We start from the raw sequence: 15,278 nt of genomic DNA on the forward strand, positions 1-15,278 counted from the left end.
GTGAGACCCCTGATCCCAGGGCACTGGAACCCTCTGTGCACCCCAAGGTGGTGGGTGACACAGAGCCAGGAATTTCTGTGGCTTCCTCTGCCTGGACCCACAGCAATCACTCTTCAGCTCCTATATGGATCCCACCACCACATTTATTCCCAGCTCCAAGCCCGTCTTCTCCCTGGCAGCTGGGGAATGGAAGTGATTGCAGCCTGAGCAATTTCCTCTTAATGCTGTCCTTCAAGCATTTTTTTGGACAAATCCACCCCTTGTTGGTCAGTGACCTCCCAGTGTGACATCCACATCCCAGCAGGATGGATTTGGCCACGGAAATGATCAAAGCAGTGCCCCAGCCAATCTTGACGTGTGCTGTGCTGCCTTTAAAGAGGCATCAAAGCTGTTTTCCAGCTGTCAGTGAAGCAGAGGAGCATCTTTATCTGTGATGTGAGGGGAGGAGGTGCATCCTGCACCCTCCGCCACCCGTCAGCCACGGGGCCACAGTGGCAGTGACAGATCCATTTGAGGAGCATTAGAGCTCCCAGGCAGGAGCAGGGAGCTCTCCCTTGCCAGCCTGACCTTCTCCATGTGACATCTTCAAGAATTTCTCCTTCCCTGCTGCATCCCCCTGCAGCCACGGCAAAGGCAGGAAGTGCACAAATCAGTGAAATTCATTTCCATTTTCCAGCATCCTCTGATTTATCCTCATTGAATGTTGTCACTATCATTTATCCTGGTTAAACTTTGGCACTGGGAGCTGTGTGTGCTGCAGCCAAGCTCCAGCACCTCCAGCCCTTCTCCTGCCTCCAAAAGGGCTCTCACAAACCTCACTGGGGGCTCCAGAGCTAGTGAAGCTCCTGCTGTTAATGAAGGAAGGGGGAGGTTCAGATTGGACATTAGGGAAGATTTCTTCATGGAAAGGGTGGTCAGGCATTGGAACAGGCTGCCAAGGGCAGTGCAGTGGATGTGACACCTGGGGACATGGATTTTTGGTGGCCTTGGCAGTGCTGGTGGAATGATTGGACTCAATGATCTTGGACAGCTTTTCCAACCTCCAACATTCCATTATGTCCACAGCTGAGCCCCTCAGGCAGCCCCAGCCCTTTTGCTGGTGTCTACAAGAGCTGGGGCCGTATTTTGGCTGAGCAGCGGGGCAGATTTGAGGGTGCTGCCCCATTCCCAGCCCAGGTCAGGCTTTTGGGATTTCCCCCGTTCCCGAGGGGAGCTGGGATAGGGATGGCAGCCACCAACGCCCGGATGAATGCCCCGGCCCCGGCCACTCCCTGTGAGTGTTGTTAGATCAGTGCTAAGGAAGGAGCATCCTCCGGGGAAGAGCCTGGGAAGAGCAGGGACAAGGCAGAGCAAATCCGGTGCAGGAGACACCAAGAAGGGACCCCGGGGCTGCTGTTGGAGGATTTGGGTAGGACTCTGAGTACCCCCAAAGCCTCAGTTAGGAGCAGGATGTGGGATGGGGGCCCAGCGGTACCCCGGGTACCAGGGAGCAGCTGGGCTGGCTCTGCCCACCCCTGGGATCACCTGTCTCATGACTCACCCCAGGTGACCCCAGTATTTCCCTCCCCAAAACCCCCTTGGTGTGTTTTCTACCCATTTTCCCCTCCCCGTTCCCGCCTCATCCTCCCCTTGATTCCCATAAGTGATTCTGCGTTGCGGCTGCGGAGCCTCTGCAACTTGGAAAAACATTTTATTAACCTTCCTTGACTTTAAAGAGCATAATTACATTTTAATCTCATATTCCTGCGTTATCATTCCAGACACAGAGTCATTTGAATGCAGATCGTTCCCAGCTAATGTAATTTTACGATACAGTAATGAAGAGACGGAGCACGAGCGCGTAACACCCAATTTAGAGCTGACATTTGGGGTTCTTTTAAAGAAAAGTTTTCCCAGCCGAGGGCTTTTGCGTCCTCCTCAGCCCTGCAACGTAAGTGGGTTTGGGCTCCCGCTGTGAAGGGATGGCTTTGGATGGGGAAATGAGGCTGGTGCTAATGATATTGGTCATTAAATCCCCCACGGCTGCCCCACGTGGGTGATTCAGCGTCACGGGGCAAGTTTGGGAACTCGCTGCTCCCCCGGTCCTAGGGAGAGCTGACTCAAGGGCTGTGGCCACCTTCGCCCCCCCTAGAGGGGAGGAAATCGCCCTCATGTTACCCAGCAAAAGCCCCAGAGCTCAGGACTGTCCCCCCCCCCGTGTGGATCCACGCTCTGGAATCACAGGGCAGGAGCTGGGAGCAGGCTGGGATCCCTCAGCGCTGAGACATAAAATGCTTCCCTGCGTGCCTCAGTTTCCCTTGGGGGCGCAAAGCGATGCCCTGGGGTTCAGCCCCCTCCAGCATTGCTCCCTGCTTCCTGTGGAGCTTTTCAAAGCGCTCTGAAACAAACACAAATGTTTTCCAGGGAGGATTGCACTGGGATCACCATTTCCTTTGGGATGCTGGAGCAGAGCAGCCCCCTCCCCACCAGGGTACCACCATTCCCCTCACTCTAACTGGGGCTGGGGTGTTTGTCCAGCAGACAAGGCATGTTAATGAGGGGGAGGAAATGAGGGAAACTATCGAGGGGCAGGGGAAAACATGTTCAGCCACCCCAAGCGATGTCCAGGCTGATTTTTATGGTACTCTCCCTCAATTCCCCACCTGATGTGAAGATGAGCAAAGGATAAAAACCACTCCAGAAGCGGGACCACAGCTGGCAGCACTCCCACATTGTCCAGTCCCCTCCCAGGGCCCCCAAAAAAACCTTCCCAATCACTGTGAGCCAGTCCCAGCATTTCTGGGGAGGGAGAAGGAGAGGGCGGATACTCGCAGGCACCGGATTCCTCTCTGCATATTCATTTCACATTGCTGAGGCTGCCCTCGGTGTAGCTAGAAAAGGGATCTGGGAACAACAGGAATATATTCCTGGCTGGATGGGGCAGGGGGTTGTTGATGGTCTTTTTCCTGTACAGATGTTTTTGACACTCCATGGGTGACACAAGTGTGCTGGTGCTAGCCCCAAAGGTGCCTTTTCTTTTGGTCTCCCCCTCTCCTGCTGGTTTCCCTGCCTTCTAGTTTCTTGGAGAAGAGAGGGAAGAGGCAGGAGAGCTGTGGGTGGCACCCATGGATCACTTTGGGGACAGGGTCTTGCCCCCTAATGCCACAGCCTAGCCCCTGGGTTTCGGGGTGTTTTTGTGCACCCGGGGTTCTCTCCCAGCCCCAACCCCATCACTCCCCTCCAGCATCCCCTCCCAGAGCTTCATCAGTAAAACCAGCATCCCTCCCCAAAGCAGCATCCCACAAAGCACCATCCCTCCTGGACCAGCATGCTCCAAACAAACACCACTTCCCAAACCAGCATCTCTGCAGACCAGCATCCCTTCCCAAACCAGTATCTCTCCCACAATCTGCATTCCTCCAAACCAGCATTAATCCCAAACCAGTATCCTTCAAATAAACAGCCCTCTCTAAAGCAGCACCTTGCAAACCCTTATCCCTCCCAAAAATAAGCACCTCTCCCAAAATCCACATCCCTCCCAAAATCCATATCCCTCCCAAACCAGCACCTCTCCCAAAATCCACATCCCTCCCAAAATCCATATCCCTCCCAAACCAGCACCTCTCCCAAAATCCACATCCATCCCAAACCAGCATCACCCCCAAACCAGCATCCTTCCCAAATCCACATCTCCTGAATGAACGAACATCTGTCCCCAAACCCACAGCCCTCCCCAAACCAGCACCTTCTGACGGAGCACCTCTCCCTGAATCCACCCCCAGCCCATCCAGCACCCCTTCCCAAGCACATCCCAGAGCCAGCCCGTGCTCCTCAGAGCAGCCAAGGGTGGGATTCACCAGCCCTGAGTGCTGCCTCACTGAATCATTTCAATTACAGATTTGCTTGGATGCGATTTGGGGGAAAAAAAAAAGAAGAAAAAAAAAGAAGAAAAAAAAAAAAGAGGAAAAAAGAAGAAAAAAATAAAAACAACAACAAAAAAACCCCAACCCATCCCTCTTCTTCCTCCTCCTCCTCCCCTGGGAAGGGGTGATGGCAGCATAAATAGCAGCTCTCTCAGCACGGGGCCAGACGCAGCTGGAGCAGCTTCCCCTGGCACGGGCACCCTGCACCATGGCAGAGCCTTCGCTGCCCCTCTCCTTCCTCTGCCTCCTCGCCTTGTCCTCCGCCTGCTACATCCAGAACTGCCCCCGGGGCGGCAAGCGGGCGCTGGCCGACACAGCTCTCCGACAGGTACGGGCCGGGATGGAGCTCCAGGAGGGACAGAGGGGCTCTGTGGGGTGCAGGAGCTCCCCATCACCCGTGGGTACCGCTGGCTGTGCCACGCTCCCCGGAGCAGTGGGGTTTTTTGGGATGGCTGAGGGACACGCCATGGGGCAGTGGTGGATGAGTGACCACTCCAAAGTGCTGCTGGCACCTCGGGAAGAGGCTCAAGCTTGGCCACAGCAGAGCTGGGCTGGGGAGGAGCAGGACAGGACAGCACATGGAGAGGGGACAGGGAGGTCTGGGGACACAAGGTCACCGTGACCAGTGTCAGTGACAGTGCGGCACCTCCAAGAGGAGCTGCTTTCTATACACAGGAAGATTTGATTTGGGGAGGGATGCTGCTTCCCGGGATGCTGGTTTGGGGGGGGCAATGCTGCTTTGTGGGATGCTGGTTTGGGGAGGAATTCTGCTTTGGGGTTGCTGGTTTAGGGGGGGAATGCTGCTTTGGGGTTGCTGGTTTAGGGAGGCATGCTGCTTCATGGGATGCTGGTTTGGGAGGGATGCTGCTTTGCGGGATGCTGGTTTAGGGGGGAATGCTGCTTTTTGGGATGCTGGTTTGGGAGGGATGCTGCTTTGCGGGATGCTGGTTTAGGGGGGAATGCTGCTTTTTGGGATGCTGGCTTTACTGATGCAGTTCTGGGAGGGGATGCTGGAGGGGAGTGATGGGGTCGGGGCTGGGAGAGAACCCCGGGTGCACAAAAACACCCCAAAAACCCAAGGGCTAGGCTGTGGCATTAGGGTGCAGGACAGGGCCCTGTTGCCCGTGCGTTGCCTTGGGGGGTTTCTAATACAAGAGAGTGCAAGAAAGGATTTTTTGTCGTGCGGGCACTGAGTCAGCTCCTTCCCGCAGTGCATGCCCTGCGGCCCCGGCAACAGAGGGAACTGCTTCGGGCCCGGCATCTGCTGCGGTGCGGAGCTGGGCTGCTACCTGGGCACGGTGGAGACGAGGCGCTGTGCGGAGGAGGATTACCTGCCCTCGCCCTGCCAGGCGGGCGGGCAGCCCTGCGGCTCCGGGGGCCGCTGCGCCGCTCCCGGCATCTGCTGCACCGCCGGTAACCGCGACGCGGACACCGCGGGATGGGTGGGGGGAATTGGAGAGGGGGAGAACTCTCCAGGTAGCGCTGGTCTGCTGGTGTGGTTTAGTTTTAGGGAGGGGAAACTTTAGTTTAGTTTTAGGGAGGTATGGAGTGGAAGCGGTGTTGGCGCCGTTCAGAGATAGTTTGGGGACGGTTGGATTCAGGCTGATTGTAAGGACGGAATTTTTTCCTGTGAGGATGGGGAGGCCCTGGAACAAGGTGCCCAAAGATGCTGTGGCTGCCCCTGGATCCCTGAAAGTGTCCAAGGCCAGGCTGAACGGGGCTTGGAGCAACCTGGGACAGTGGGAGGTGTCCCTGCCCGTGGCAGGGGTGGAATGGGATGGTCCCTTCTGACCCAAACCATTCTGATCCTAAGGGACTGGGTTCGGAGCTTCTTCCTGACCCACCATGAGCTTTTTTCCTGGCCAGCACAGCCTCCCTGGCGTGCCAGAAAATCCAGCCCCGCTCCCTGGTTAACGGGAGAGACAAAACTGTAGCACGAGCTGTGCGTGCTCCCCTGGCTGCCACCAACACTTTCCCCAGCCCAAAACAAGCCCCTGGTGATCCCAAATAACCTGTTCCATCACTGTGCTCTGCTTCCTGCGGCAGATACGTGCTCCATGGACAGCAGCTGCCTGGACGAGGGCAGCGACAGCGCTCAGGAGGCGGCGGATGAGAAGAACCTGACGGTGCTGGATGGCTCGGCTGGAGATCTGCTCCTCAAGCTCATGCACTTGGCAAACCGGCAGCAGCAGCAGCAGCAGGGCAAGCACCCCCTGCTCTGAGCCAGGGTGTGGGGAGCCCCCTCCCCAACCCTGGCTGATCCCCTCATCTCAGCTCTGTACATACGAGACCCAATAAAAGTCCTCGTGCACTGTGGTGGCCTCGTCCTGGGCACCGGGGATGGCTCACGGGGGCTCCAGGTGATCTGGCTGGGGCTCAGGATGGGGGTGCTGCAGGGTCTTTTGTCTCCAAATCCCCACAGAGTGTACGTGGGCTGGCTGGGCTGGGTACAGGATTTGGCCCCGTCCTTGTAGCTCCCAGGGGAAGGAGCTCAGGCAGAGCTGGAATTTGGGATCTGGCCATCGAGTCCCAGCCAGGAGCCCCAGCAGCACCCCCAGCCCCAGGAGACTGGGGACGGCTGGGACGTGCCACCCTCGTGTTACCTCGTGGCTGAGCCCCTCTTTGGGGCAGATCTGGGGCCTCGCTGACTTCAGGAATCAGCACAGCATCTACTAAATGATGAAAAGCACCCCAAATCCCTCATGAGCACAGAGGTCTGGGCTCCCAGTTCCGAAGACTCCCTCCAGGGCTGGTCTCATCCTTCCCCATCCCCTCTGGACACCGACAGGCAGGATCAGCCCATGTCATCCCACAGTCACCCCCCCCAAATCTGGGGTACCGTTATCCCAGCCCTCTCCCGCTCTCTTACCCTGCAGGGTTCTTGCTCCGAGGTCTCTCTGGGCTGGGACTGACCAAGGCACAGGGGACAGCTGTCCTTTATACTGTCCCTGAGGGAGGTGGCACCTCCAGGGAGGTGGAGCTCCCTGACAGCAGTGGGGTCCATCCTGCCCATGGCAGCTCCCCACACTCCACAGGGGATGCAGGATCGATCCAGGACCCGCAGGATTGATCCAGGACCTGCTTCCCACAGCCAGCATCCCAGCCCATCCCAGCCCTGGGGAGGAGGGCAACCCCAAATCACCCCAAAATCATTGAGAGAAGGGTGACAGCAGCATGGATGGGGGACTCCAAGCTTGGATGAGGGAATTGAGTTTCAGCCCAGCTCTAGCTCTCTTACTTTTCCAAATGCAGGATGCGAACCCCCAACATTCCTGCAGCACCGGGAATGTGTGGCTGAGCTGGGAATGCTCCATCAGATGAACACCTCAAAATCAGGCAAAAACTGAGGCTGATACTTGTGGTTTTTCCCCACTGAGACATGTCCTGCAGTAGTTTGGGCACCCCTGGATCAGCCGTAGGGGCTCTGGGATGATAATTCCCTCCCTCCACACCGTGCTGCAGCTGGAGCTGAGCTGCTGGTACAGCACACAGCAGGTGCTGAGCCCCATTTCCAGCCCATTACCATGGATCCCAGTGCCTGCCTCATCCCCAGGGACTGGGACTGACCCCGGGTGGAGACAGGGACCTCGCTGCCCTCGTGCTGGCTGTGCTAAGTGGCAGATTTCAAAGCAAGCAAGAGGGACAGGAAAAGGTCACGGCTGTCTGGCTCTGGGCTGCCTAATTCTCAATTAAGCTAGTGCAGGGTAATGATCTCAGTGGACGTCAAGTTTTGTCCTCAGCTGGGAAATTTATTCAGGCTGGGAAGCTCCTAATTGGGATAAGGAAGGCGAGGGGCAGGGGTGAGCAGAACCCTGGGCGGTTGCGTCAGCCTTCGGCCTCATCCTCAGCACTGCTTCTCGGGGAGGAGGGGGCTTTTTGTGCTGGTGATGTGGCTCAGGACACCACATTCAATCCTTGTGTGCAGCTCCAAGGAGAAGCAGTGGGGAAATTTGGGATTTCAGGCCTTTGCCCAGGAGGTTTGGTGTTCTCGTGTGGCTGTCGAGTCGTTGGATGAGTGTGAGTGGAGATGGGCTGGGTGACACCGCTGTCCCTGAGCGGGATGAGCCCAGTGCTGAGCATCCCCCAAAGGCCAGGCACAGGTGGGGGGACAGGGACAGCGAGAACGTTCCCCACCTCAGAGCCCATGGATAATCCCAGAGGATATGGGATTGCTTCTCCCACCCAAAGAGACTTGAAGCCAAGGGAAGCACATGCCCATCTCACTCCACTCCTGGGTGGGCACATCCCACCTGCAGCTGCCTTACTTCATCCCTACCCTCTCCATGCCAGAGGGGTTCCCAGCGGGACACACCACAGCTCAGCAACCCTAAGTGGCTGAGGAGAGGAGCCCCAAGCCCCAGACTCCATCCACAACCTCCACACGTTCCCAGCACCGCCGGACTCATCGCAGAGGGGAAAACCAACACCTTGTCCCTGACCTCACGTCCTCGACCTCCGGCTGTTAGCCGAGCCCTGTGCTGTGGGAAGCAATGCCTTGTGGTTTTTAAGGAACACGGGTGACGCCGGTGCCAGAATCCCTAAGTGGGAGCCAGGACTATAAATACAGGGCCAGTGGTTGGGATGGGCAGCCAAAAAATCCGCCGCTATGTCCTGCAAGGCTCTGGCTCTCTGCCTCCTGGGGCTCCTGACTCTCTCCTCCGCTTGCTACATCCAGAACTGCCCCATCGGGGGCAAACGCGCCGTGCTGGACATGGACATCAGGAAGGTAGGTCCGGGAGGGCTCGGAGCGCTCCAAACCTCATCCTTCCCTTCTCCCAACCTTCTTCCCCTGTTCCCCAAGCAGTGCCTGCCCTGCGGTCCCCGGAACAAGGGCCACTGCTTCGGACCCAACATCTGCTGCGGGGAGGAGCTGGGCTGCTACATCGGCACCTCGGAAACGCTGCGGTGCCAGGAGGAAAATTTCCTGCCCACCCCTTGCGAGTCGGGACGCAAACCCTGCGGTTCTGGAGGGAGCTGCGCCGCTCCCGGCATCTGCTGCAGCACAGGTGAGGGCGGCACGGGATCCCGGGATTGCTGCCACGGAGCCCTCGCACAGCCGGGAGGGAATTCAGGGCTCTAGAGGACAGTGGGAAAGGGGAAGGTGCCCAAGGGATTGTCTGTGTTCCATCCGTGTATCCACCCATCGCCCCGACAGCCGGACCACGCTCCATGACTTTCCAGACCCCAGGGAAGGGATGAGAGCGGGAGGGTTTAGGGCAGAAGGGAAGCAGGCAGCAAACCAATGTTTGGGGGCTGAGCAAGTGCGGGACCCACATTCCCTCCTGTTCTCATTAGTTTTTCTCTGCCCCTCCTCCCTGAATTAAACGACCAGAGATCCTGCTTTAAATCCCGGGAAGCATCCGAGAATGGAGTGAGCACGAGCTCACTAAACCCTAGTGCCGGGGGGGGGGTCTCTGTTTCGGGGGAATTTCTGGATGTTTTGGGGATTTCTGGGTGCTGTTTTGGGGGATTTTTTGGGGGTTGTTACAGGGATCTATGGGGACTGTTTTGTGGGGGTCCCTTGGGGCTGCTTCAGGGTGTCTGTGCATGTTTTGTGGATTTCTGGAGGCTGTTTTGGGGGGGTCCCTGGGGGCTGTTTCTGGGGGGTTCTGGGGACTTCTGGAGGCTGTTTTGTGGGGGTCACTGGGGGCTGCTTCAGAAGGTCTCCAAAGTTTTGGGAATTTCTGGGGGCTGGTTTTGGGTGTCCCTGGAGGCTATTTCACAGATCCCTGGGAGCTGGTTTGAGAAGTCCTTGAGGGCTGTTTTGGGGATCTCCGGGGGCTGGTCCAGAGGGTCTCTGGGGGCTGTTTCAGTGATCTCTGGGGCCCCTGGGGTCTGGTCAGCGCTGTCTGGTCTCACACCACACCCCCCCCCCCCCCCTCTCTCCCCTTAGAGGGCTGCAGCACTGACTCATCCTGTGACCAGGAGATGCTGTTTGTGTAGCCCACCCAGGAGAGAATCCACAGAATCCTGCATCCCTCACTGCCCCAGCCTCGCCTTGGGCTGCGACTCAGACTGAAGCGATGAGCTTAATTAGAAATAAAACTTGGACAGAAAAACAACCCAGGCAGAAGTCTATGGGTTTTGTACACTTGCCTGGTTGAGGTGCAGGCTTGGGGGGAGAGAAAAACACACTTTCAAGAAAAAGTGGAGGTAAAAAGTGAGGATTTCAGGTCAATTATCTGAGGGAGGGAGGGAGGGAGGGAGGGAGGGAGGGAGGGAGGGAGGGAGGGAGAGGGACCTGCTGACCATGGCTGAACCACAGCAAACTCCAGGCTCAATGCTGGGCAGCCCCAAACCAGAAATTTTAGGACAAAGCTGACAGCCTGCAAGACCCTAACAATCCAGAACACCCGAAGTCATTACAATTTCATCTACACCTTCAATTTCAGGTGATGAATAAATTAAACCTGAAGGGAAAAATAAGGAGACAGCAGAAATCCTGGATCATTGTGACACATTTTATTATTCAGCCACACCAAGGGACATGCAAAGGAGGGTTTAAAGTGTGAAATCAGGATTACAATAAATTCCTTCCCTCAACAACAAAAGGGAACATCAGTGTTTCCTACAAATTCATTCAGCCCTTGTTTGCCTTTGGAAGTATCCAGAGGAGCTGACAGTGAGGAGCTCAGAGCCAGGCTCTGCCTCGGGACTGTTCCTGCTCCTCCCCACGCGCTGTGTGTGAAGGCAGGAGGGATCCAAACACGTGGGAGGTGGGATCACAGGCACAGCAACAGGGCTGAGCCAGGCTGCTGGAGCCTCCAATTTTCGCTTCACCCCCCTTCCTGCAGGCATTAACCTTCTGGAAGCAGCAGAGCCAGACCCGTGCCTTTCTCCAGCACTTCTGAGGTCAATTAATACATTCCAAGGAAGGATCTGTGCTGTCTGTGGGGCCTCTGGACACAGCCCAGGCTGGGAGCCCCGTGCCAGGGCTGCTATGACAGCACCGTGCGCCTGACGATCCGCCCGTCCTTGTCGATGGCAAAGTTGTAGTTCTGTGGGTTGTCCAGGCACTCCTCGATCCGTGCCTCCAGATTCTCGGGGGTGATGAAGTTTTTGGCTTCCTCCTGAACCAAAGGACGAGGATTATCCCCCTGAAGATTATCCCACCCTGTTTCTAGAGCTCTGGCTCAAGCCCTCTCCCATCCACACGTTGTCAACACCCCTGGAAGGTGCCGACGCTTGTGTTCCCAGCTGCCAACTGAAAAATCTGTGTAAAACAAGCCCACGGCTTCCACATGGCTCCCTGGCAGAGAATTCTGGCAGCCTGGTTCCCCAGGAGGCACCATCTGCTCTTACCTGCAGCTGGAGAACCTCCTTCTCCTTCTCCTCTAGGAAAGCCTCCATTTTCCTGGTCTGTTTCTCCTCAATCTCTAACTTCTTCCTCTTCTCCTCCTCCTCTTGTTTCCTGAGTCTCTCCTCTCTGCCAGACAGAAAGGAAAATCTGATGGATAAGGTGACATTTCCATCCCCAGGAGAGCAGGAGGCTGCCCAGAACACCTTGACTTGGCCCTCAGCAGCAAAAGGCACAGGAACCATAATAGCTGCACAGGAAGATTCATTTTAAAAGGTCAGGATTTCCCAGAATCACAGAATCAATTAGGGTGGAAAAGGCTGTGTCCTCTTGTCCACTGCTTGAGGGAGAAGATCCTGACCCATCCTGGCTTTACCCTCCTGTCAGGAAGTTGTGGAGGGTGATAAGGTCTCCCCTGAGCCTCCTTTTGCCCAGGCTGACCACCCCCAGCTGCTCCTACCAGGACTTGTTTTCCAGACCCTTCCCCAGCTTTGCTGCCTCTCCCTGGACACACTCCAGGATCTCAATGTCCTCCCTAAACTGGGGGGCCCAGAACTGGACACAGCACTCAAGGCGTGGCCTCATCAGTGTTGAGCACAGGGGAAGAATCCCTTCCCTGCTCCTGCTGGCCAAACCATTTCTGATCCATTCCAGGTGCCATTGGCTTCTTGGCCACCAGGGCACACTGCTGGCTCATGTCCATCAGTCTCCCAGGTCCCATTCTGCCTGGCTGCTGTCCATCCACTCTGTCCCCAGCCTGTAGAACTGCAGGGGTTGTTGTGGTCAAAGTGCAGGACCCCACACCTGTTAAACCTCATATCCTTGGATTCAGCCCCTGGATCCAGCCTGTCCAGGTCCCTTTGCAGAGTCCTCCTGCCTTGCAACAGACCCATACTCAAACCCAGCTTGGTGTCACCTGCAAATCTGCTGATGCTGAACTCGATCCCCTCATCCAGATCATCAACAGAGATGTTAAACAGCACTGGGCCCAGCCCTGAACCCTGGGGACACCACTGGTGCCTGGATGTGACCATTCCCCACCATGAACCAGTTCCTAACCCAGCCCAGAGTGACCCTGCCCAAGCTTCTCTGTTAATATCAGACCAGACTCTAATGGAGCTCAGTTCTGCCTGAGCAGCAGTCAGAGCCAGGCAGGGCAGGGTTCCCTGGCCCTGCAGGGGCTGTGCTGACCTGCGTGCCCGCTGCCGGGCATTCTCCTCGTCGTTCCAGGCCATCAGGCGCCGGTGCTCCTCCAGCTCCGCCACCGATCCCTTGGCAGCCAGCTCCTCCCCCTTCCTCTGCAGCACCTCGGCCCTGAACTCCGCCCTGTCAGGAGGAGGGGAGGGCACTGAGCTCCTGCTCGGGGCTGCCAGCACAGCGGGTTCTCCCCAGATTGCCCCAGAGCAGAGCTGGCCCCACCACCCTGTCCCACCACCCCGACCCTCCTCTGTTACACACCAGTATCAGTCCAAGACCCACCACCACTTCCCACAGCACTCCAGTCTCACCACCCCTTCTTTCTCCCCAGTATCCCAGGATCTATCTGCTCCTGTTACAAAGTGCCCCAGACCCAGCCGTCCAGTGCCCCACAGCAGCCCCAAAAGGCCACAAGCCCGGCACCCCCCCTGCCTCACAGCCCCATATTCAGCCTCCCACCCCATAGCCAGTCGCACACCCAGCCACCAACCCTCTTGCTCCACATCAGCCCCCCAGCACCTTACCCAGCCTCCAGCTCCATACCCAGAGCCACAGCCAACCCCAACCTTCTCCTGCCCCACAGCAACCTCGCAGCCTTAAACCCAGACCCCAACCCTCCAGCCAATCCTGTACCCAGTCCAGTCAGCCCCCAGAAACCCCACACCCAGCCCCCTGCCCTGTACCCTCCTCTGTCCCACAGCCAGTCCCTTACCCAAACCCACAACCACCCCCAGCGCTCCTCTGCACCCCAGAACCAGCCCCAGATCAACCCATACCCGACCTTCCCCTGCCCCACAGCAGCCCCATAGCTCCAGCCCCGAAACGCTCCATCTCCACCGCCACAGCCCAACCCTGACGTGCCCCACAACCCCACCCCCATCCCCGGCCCGTGCCGGTACCGGAGGGCGCTGAGCACCAGCCGGTACTGCCGGTACCGCTCTAGCACCACCAGCAGCTCCTCGGGGTCCACGGGGGGCGGCAGCTTCACCCGGCCCGCCTTGGACTTGGCGGGGGGGTCGTACCGGGTCTTGCGGCCCCGCGCCGGCACCGCCCGCGGGGACCAGCCGCGACAGAGCCCCGGGAAGGAGCCGGGCCCCAGCGCGACCGCCAGGGCCGGGAGCGGGACGGGCCCCGGGCGGCAGCGCCTCAGCGCCGGCAGCATGGCGGCGCGGGAATGACGTCACGGCGCGGGACTGACGTCACGGCACGGGCCCGCGCGCGCGGCGCCACGGGAAGGGAGGAGGGAGGGAGGCCTGATGGGAAATGGAGTCGGGGAGGGGAGGTGGACACACCGACATCCGTGGGACACCGTGCAGGGGACAGGGACACCCTACACGGGACAGGGACACCCCCACGGCAGAACCCCCGCTGGACACGGGCGCGGACCCCTAAGGAAAAGGAATCCCCCCCAAGGAACAGCCGCCCACGAGACACGGCACCCCAAAAGACACAACACAACCCCTTCGCATCCCACACCCCCACTCCGTGGAACACGAATTCCCGACCGCTGCTCCAAGGAACACTTCCCAGGGGACACGGTGTCCCCAGGAGGCACCACCGCCCCTTCTCAGACACCCCCCAAGAGACAGAGACTCCCCTCGGGACACGAATCCCACCCACGGGACACGGCCCCCACGGGACACATCTCACCCCACCCTGCCACATGGGATCGTGACCCCACGGGACACCGTTATCCCACGGGACATCGTTATCCCATGGGACAGATGCCACCCCCATCACCCCACAGGCGAGTCCCCCATCACCATCACTGCCCACAATTTCCCCCAGCCCCTTTATTCCCCACGGGGGTGGGGGTTCCCGGCTCGCTCCCGCCGGGATCGCTGGGTCCGGTCAGGGGCGCATCCCGGGTCGCTGCGGGAGAGGGGAGGGGAGGGGGGGATCGGTGAATCCCGGTCCCGGGGATCCCCTCAGGACCCCCCAGCCCCGTTCCCGCTCACCGGCAGCGGCTCCTCCCGCCGGAGGGGACACGGGAGGGGACGGCAGCGCCCGAGAGGGGACGGGATCTGCGGGAGGGGGAAAAAGGAGAACACCCGTGGGGGGAAAAAATACCCGGGATGGGGGGATCACCCCGCGGGTGTGGGGGAATTCCAGGGTGGATAAACTACCGGGATTTCGGGGAGGAAAGTGAAACGGTGGGGAAGATAACCACTGGAAAAGAGGATAAATCTGCGGGTAGGGTAATTCGGGGAGGGGGATAACCTGGGGGTCTACAGCCCGTGGGGGTGATAAATCCGGATAATTCAGGGAGGGGGATAACCTGGGGGTCTATAGCCCGTGGGGGTGATAAAACCGGAGGGGGTTTTAATCTGGGGCGGGGATAAATCCAAGATCTCAGCGGGAAGATAATCGTGGGACGGGGAGGTAATTGCAAGGGGGTATAATCCAAGGAGGATAATTTGGGACAGTTTTAACTCGGTGGGGATAACCCACAGGGATTATAACCCCAGGAGCAGAGGTTTTTACCCTGGGGGAGGGCCACAAACCCTGGGGCAGGGGGGCACAGCCGGGCTGGGCATCACCTTTGGGGTGGTGGGGATTCACCCCGGGAGGGAAGGGAATGACCTTTGGGGGGGAATGACCCTACCTGGAGGTTTGTGGGGGTCCGGAGGTCCCGTTTGCCCCCCGGGTACCAGCCGTGGGACCAGTGCTGGCCGTGGCCGCGGGGCAGGGAGCAGCTCAGCAGCAGCAGCGCCAGCAGCAGCAGCGACCCGCGGGGTGCCATGGCCGGGGGGCTGCGGGGACACAGGCGAGCCTGTCCCACCGGCATCCGCTCCGGGGACACCCCCGGGGGGCTGCGGGAGGGCTGAGCACCCCGGGGTGCTGCCTGGGGTGGTTTGGGTTGAGTGGGGGGATGCAGATCT

At 58.6% G+C, this 15,278-nt stretch overlaps 3 protein-coding genes across 3 annotated transcripts; 2 read left to right on the forward strand and 1 right to left on the reverse strand.

Annotated features, from left to right (window-relative positions):
- Positions 1–3,447: 3,447 nt before the first annotated feature.
- On the forward strand, positions 3,448–6,124 carry LOC134044178 (vasotocin-neurophysin VT). The gene is made up of 3 exons (XM_062493287.1): positions 3,448–4,230; positions 5,114–5,315; positions 5,949–6,124. Exons 1-3 carry the CDS (start codon positions 4,111–4,113, stop codon positions 6,122–6,124), a joined length of 498 nt encoding a protein of 165 aa, XP_062349271.1. The 5' UTR covers positions 3,448–4,110.
- A 2,310-nt stretch (positions 6,125–8,434) lies between these two features.
- On the forward strand, positions 8,435–9,845 carry LOC134044197 (neurophysin 1). Its single transcript, XM_062493313.1, has 3 exons — positions 8,435–8,628; positions 8,707–8,908; positions 9,796–9,845. The coding sequence occupies exons 1-3, from the start codon at positions 8,509–8,511 to the stop codon at positions 9,843–9,845; spliced, it is 372 nt and encodes a 123-aa protein (XP_062349297.1). The 5' UTR covers positions 8,435–8,508.
- Positions 9,846–10,386: 541 nt separating this feature from the next.
- On the reverse strand, positions 10,387–15,139 carry LOC134044180 (small ribosomal subunit protein mS26-like). The gene is made up of 5 exons (XM_062493288.1): positions 15,002–15,139; positions 13,296–13,462; positions 12,391–12,525; positions 11,205–11,328; positions 10,387–10,972 (listed from the first exon to the last, which is right to left on the reverse strand). The coding sequence occupies exons 1-5, from the start codon at positions 15,137–15,139 to the stop codon at positions 10,841–10,843; spliced, it is 696 nt and encodes a 231-aa protein (XP_062349272.1). The 3' UTR covers positions 10,387–10,840.
- Between the last annotated feature and the right edge of the window lie 139 nt (positions 15,140–15,278).

This window comes from Cinclus cinclus, chromosome 5 (assembly GCF_963662255.1).
Source record: "Cinclus cinclus chromosome 5, bCinCin1.1, whole genome shotgun sequence".
In the NCBI taxonomy this organism is placed as follows: Eukaryota; Metazoa; Chordata; class Aves; order Passeriformes; family Cinclidae; genus Cinclus; species Cinclus cinclus.

Excerpts from the sequence above, each read along its gene's own strand:
- LOC134044178 (XM_062493287.1), top strand. The coding sequence starts at position 4,111 with ATGGCAGAGCCTTCGCTGCCCCTCTCCTTCCTCTGCCTCCTCGCCTTG. Across the intron at positions 4,231-5,113 it reads CCGACACAGCTCTCCGACAG|TGCATGCCCTGCGGCCCCGG; the intron begins GTACGGGCCGGG and ends TCCTTCCCGCAG. Across the intron at positions 5,316-5,948 it reads CGGCATCTGCTGCACCGCCG|ATACGTGCTCCATGGACAGC; the intron begins GTAACCGCGACG and ends TTCCTGCGGCAG.
- LOC134044197 (XM_062493313.1), top strand. The coding sequence starts at position 8,509 with ATGTCCTGCAAGGCTCTGGCTCTCTGCCTCCTGGGGCTCCTGACTCTC. Across the intron at positions 8,629-8,706 it reads TGGACATGGACATCAGGAAG|TGCCTGCCCTGCGGTCCCCG; the intron begins GTAGGTCCGGGA and ends TTCCCCAAGCAG. Across the intron at positions 8,909-9,795 it reads CGGCATCTGCTGCAGCACAG|AGGGCTGCAGCACTGACTCA; the intron begins GTGAGGGCGGCA and ends CTCTCCCCTTAG.
- LOC134044180 (XM_062493288.1), bottom strand. The coding sequence starts at position 15,139 with ATGGCACCCCGCGGGTCGCTGCTGCTGCTGGCGCTGCTGCTGCTGAGC. Across the intron at positions 13,463-15,001 it reads GGACCCCCACAAACCTCCAG|GGCTGGTCCCCGCGGGCGGT; the intron begins GTAGGGTCATTC and ends GGGCTCTGTCGC. Across the intron at positions 11,329-12,390 it reads GCCCGGCAGCGGGCACGCAG|AGAGGAGAGACTCAGGAAAC; the intron begins GTCAGCACAGCC and ends TCTGTCTGGCAG.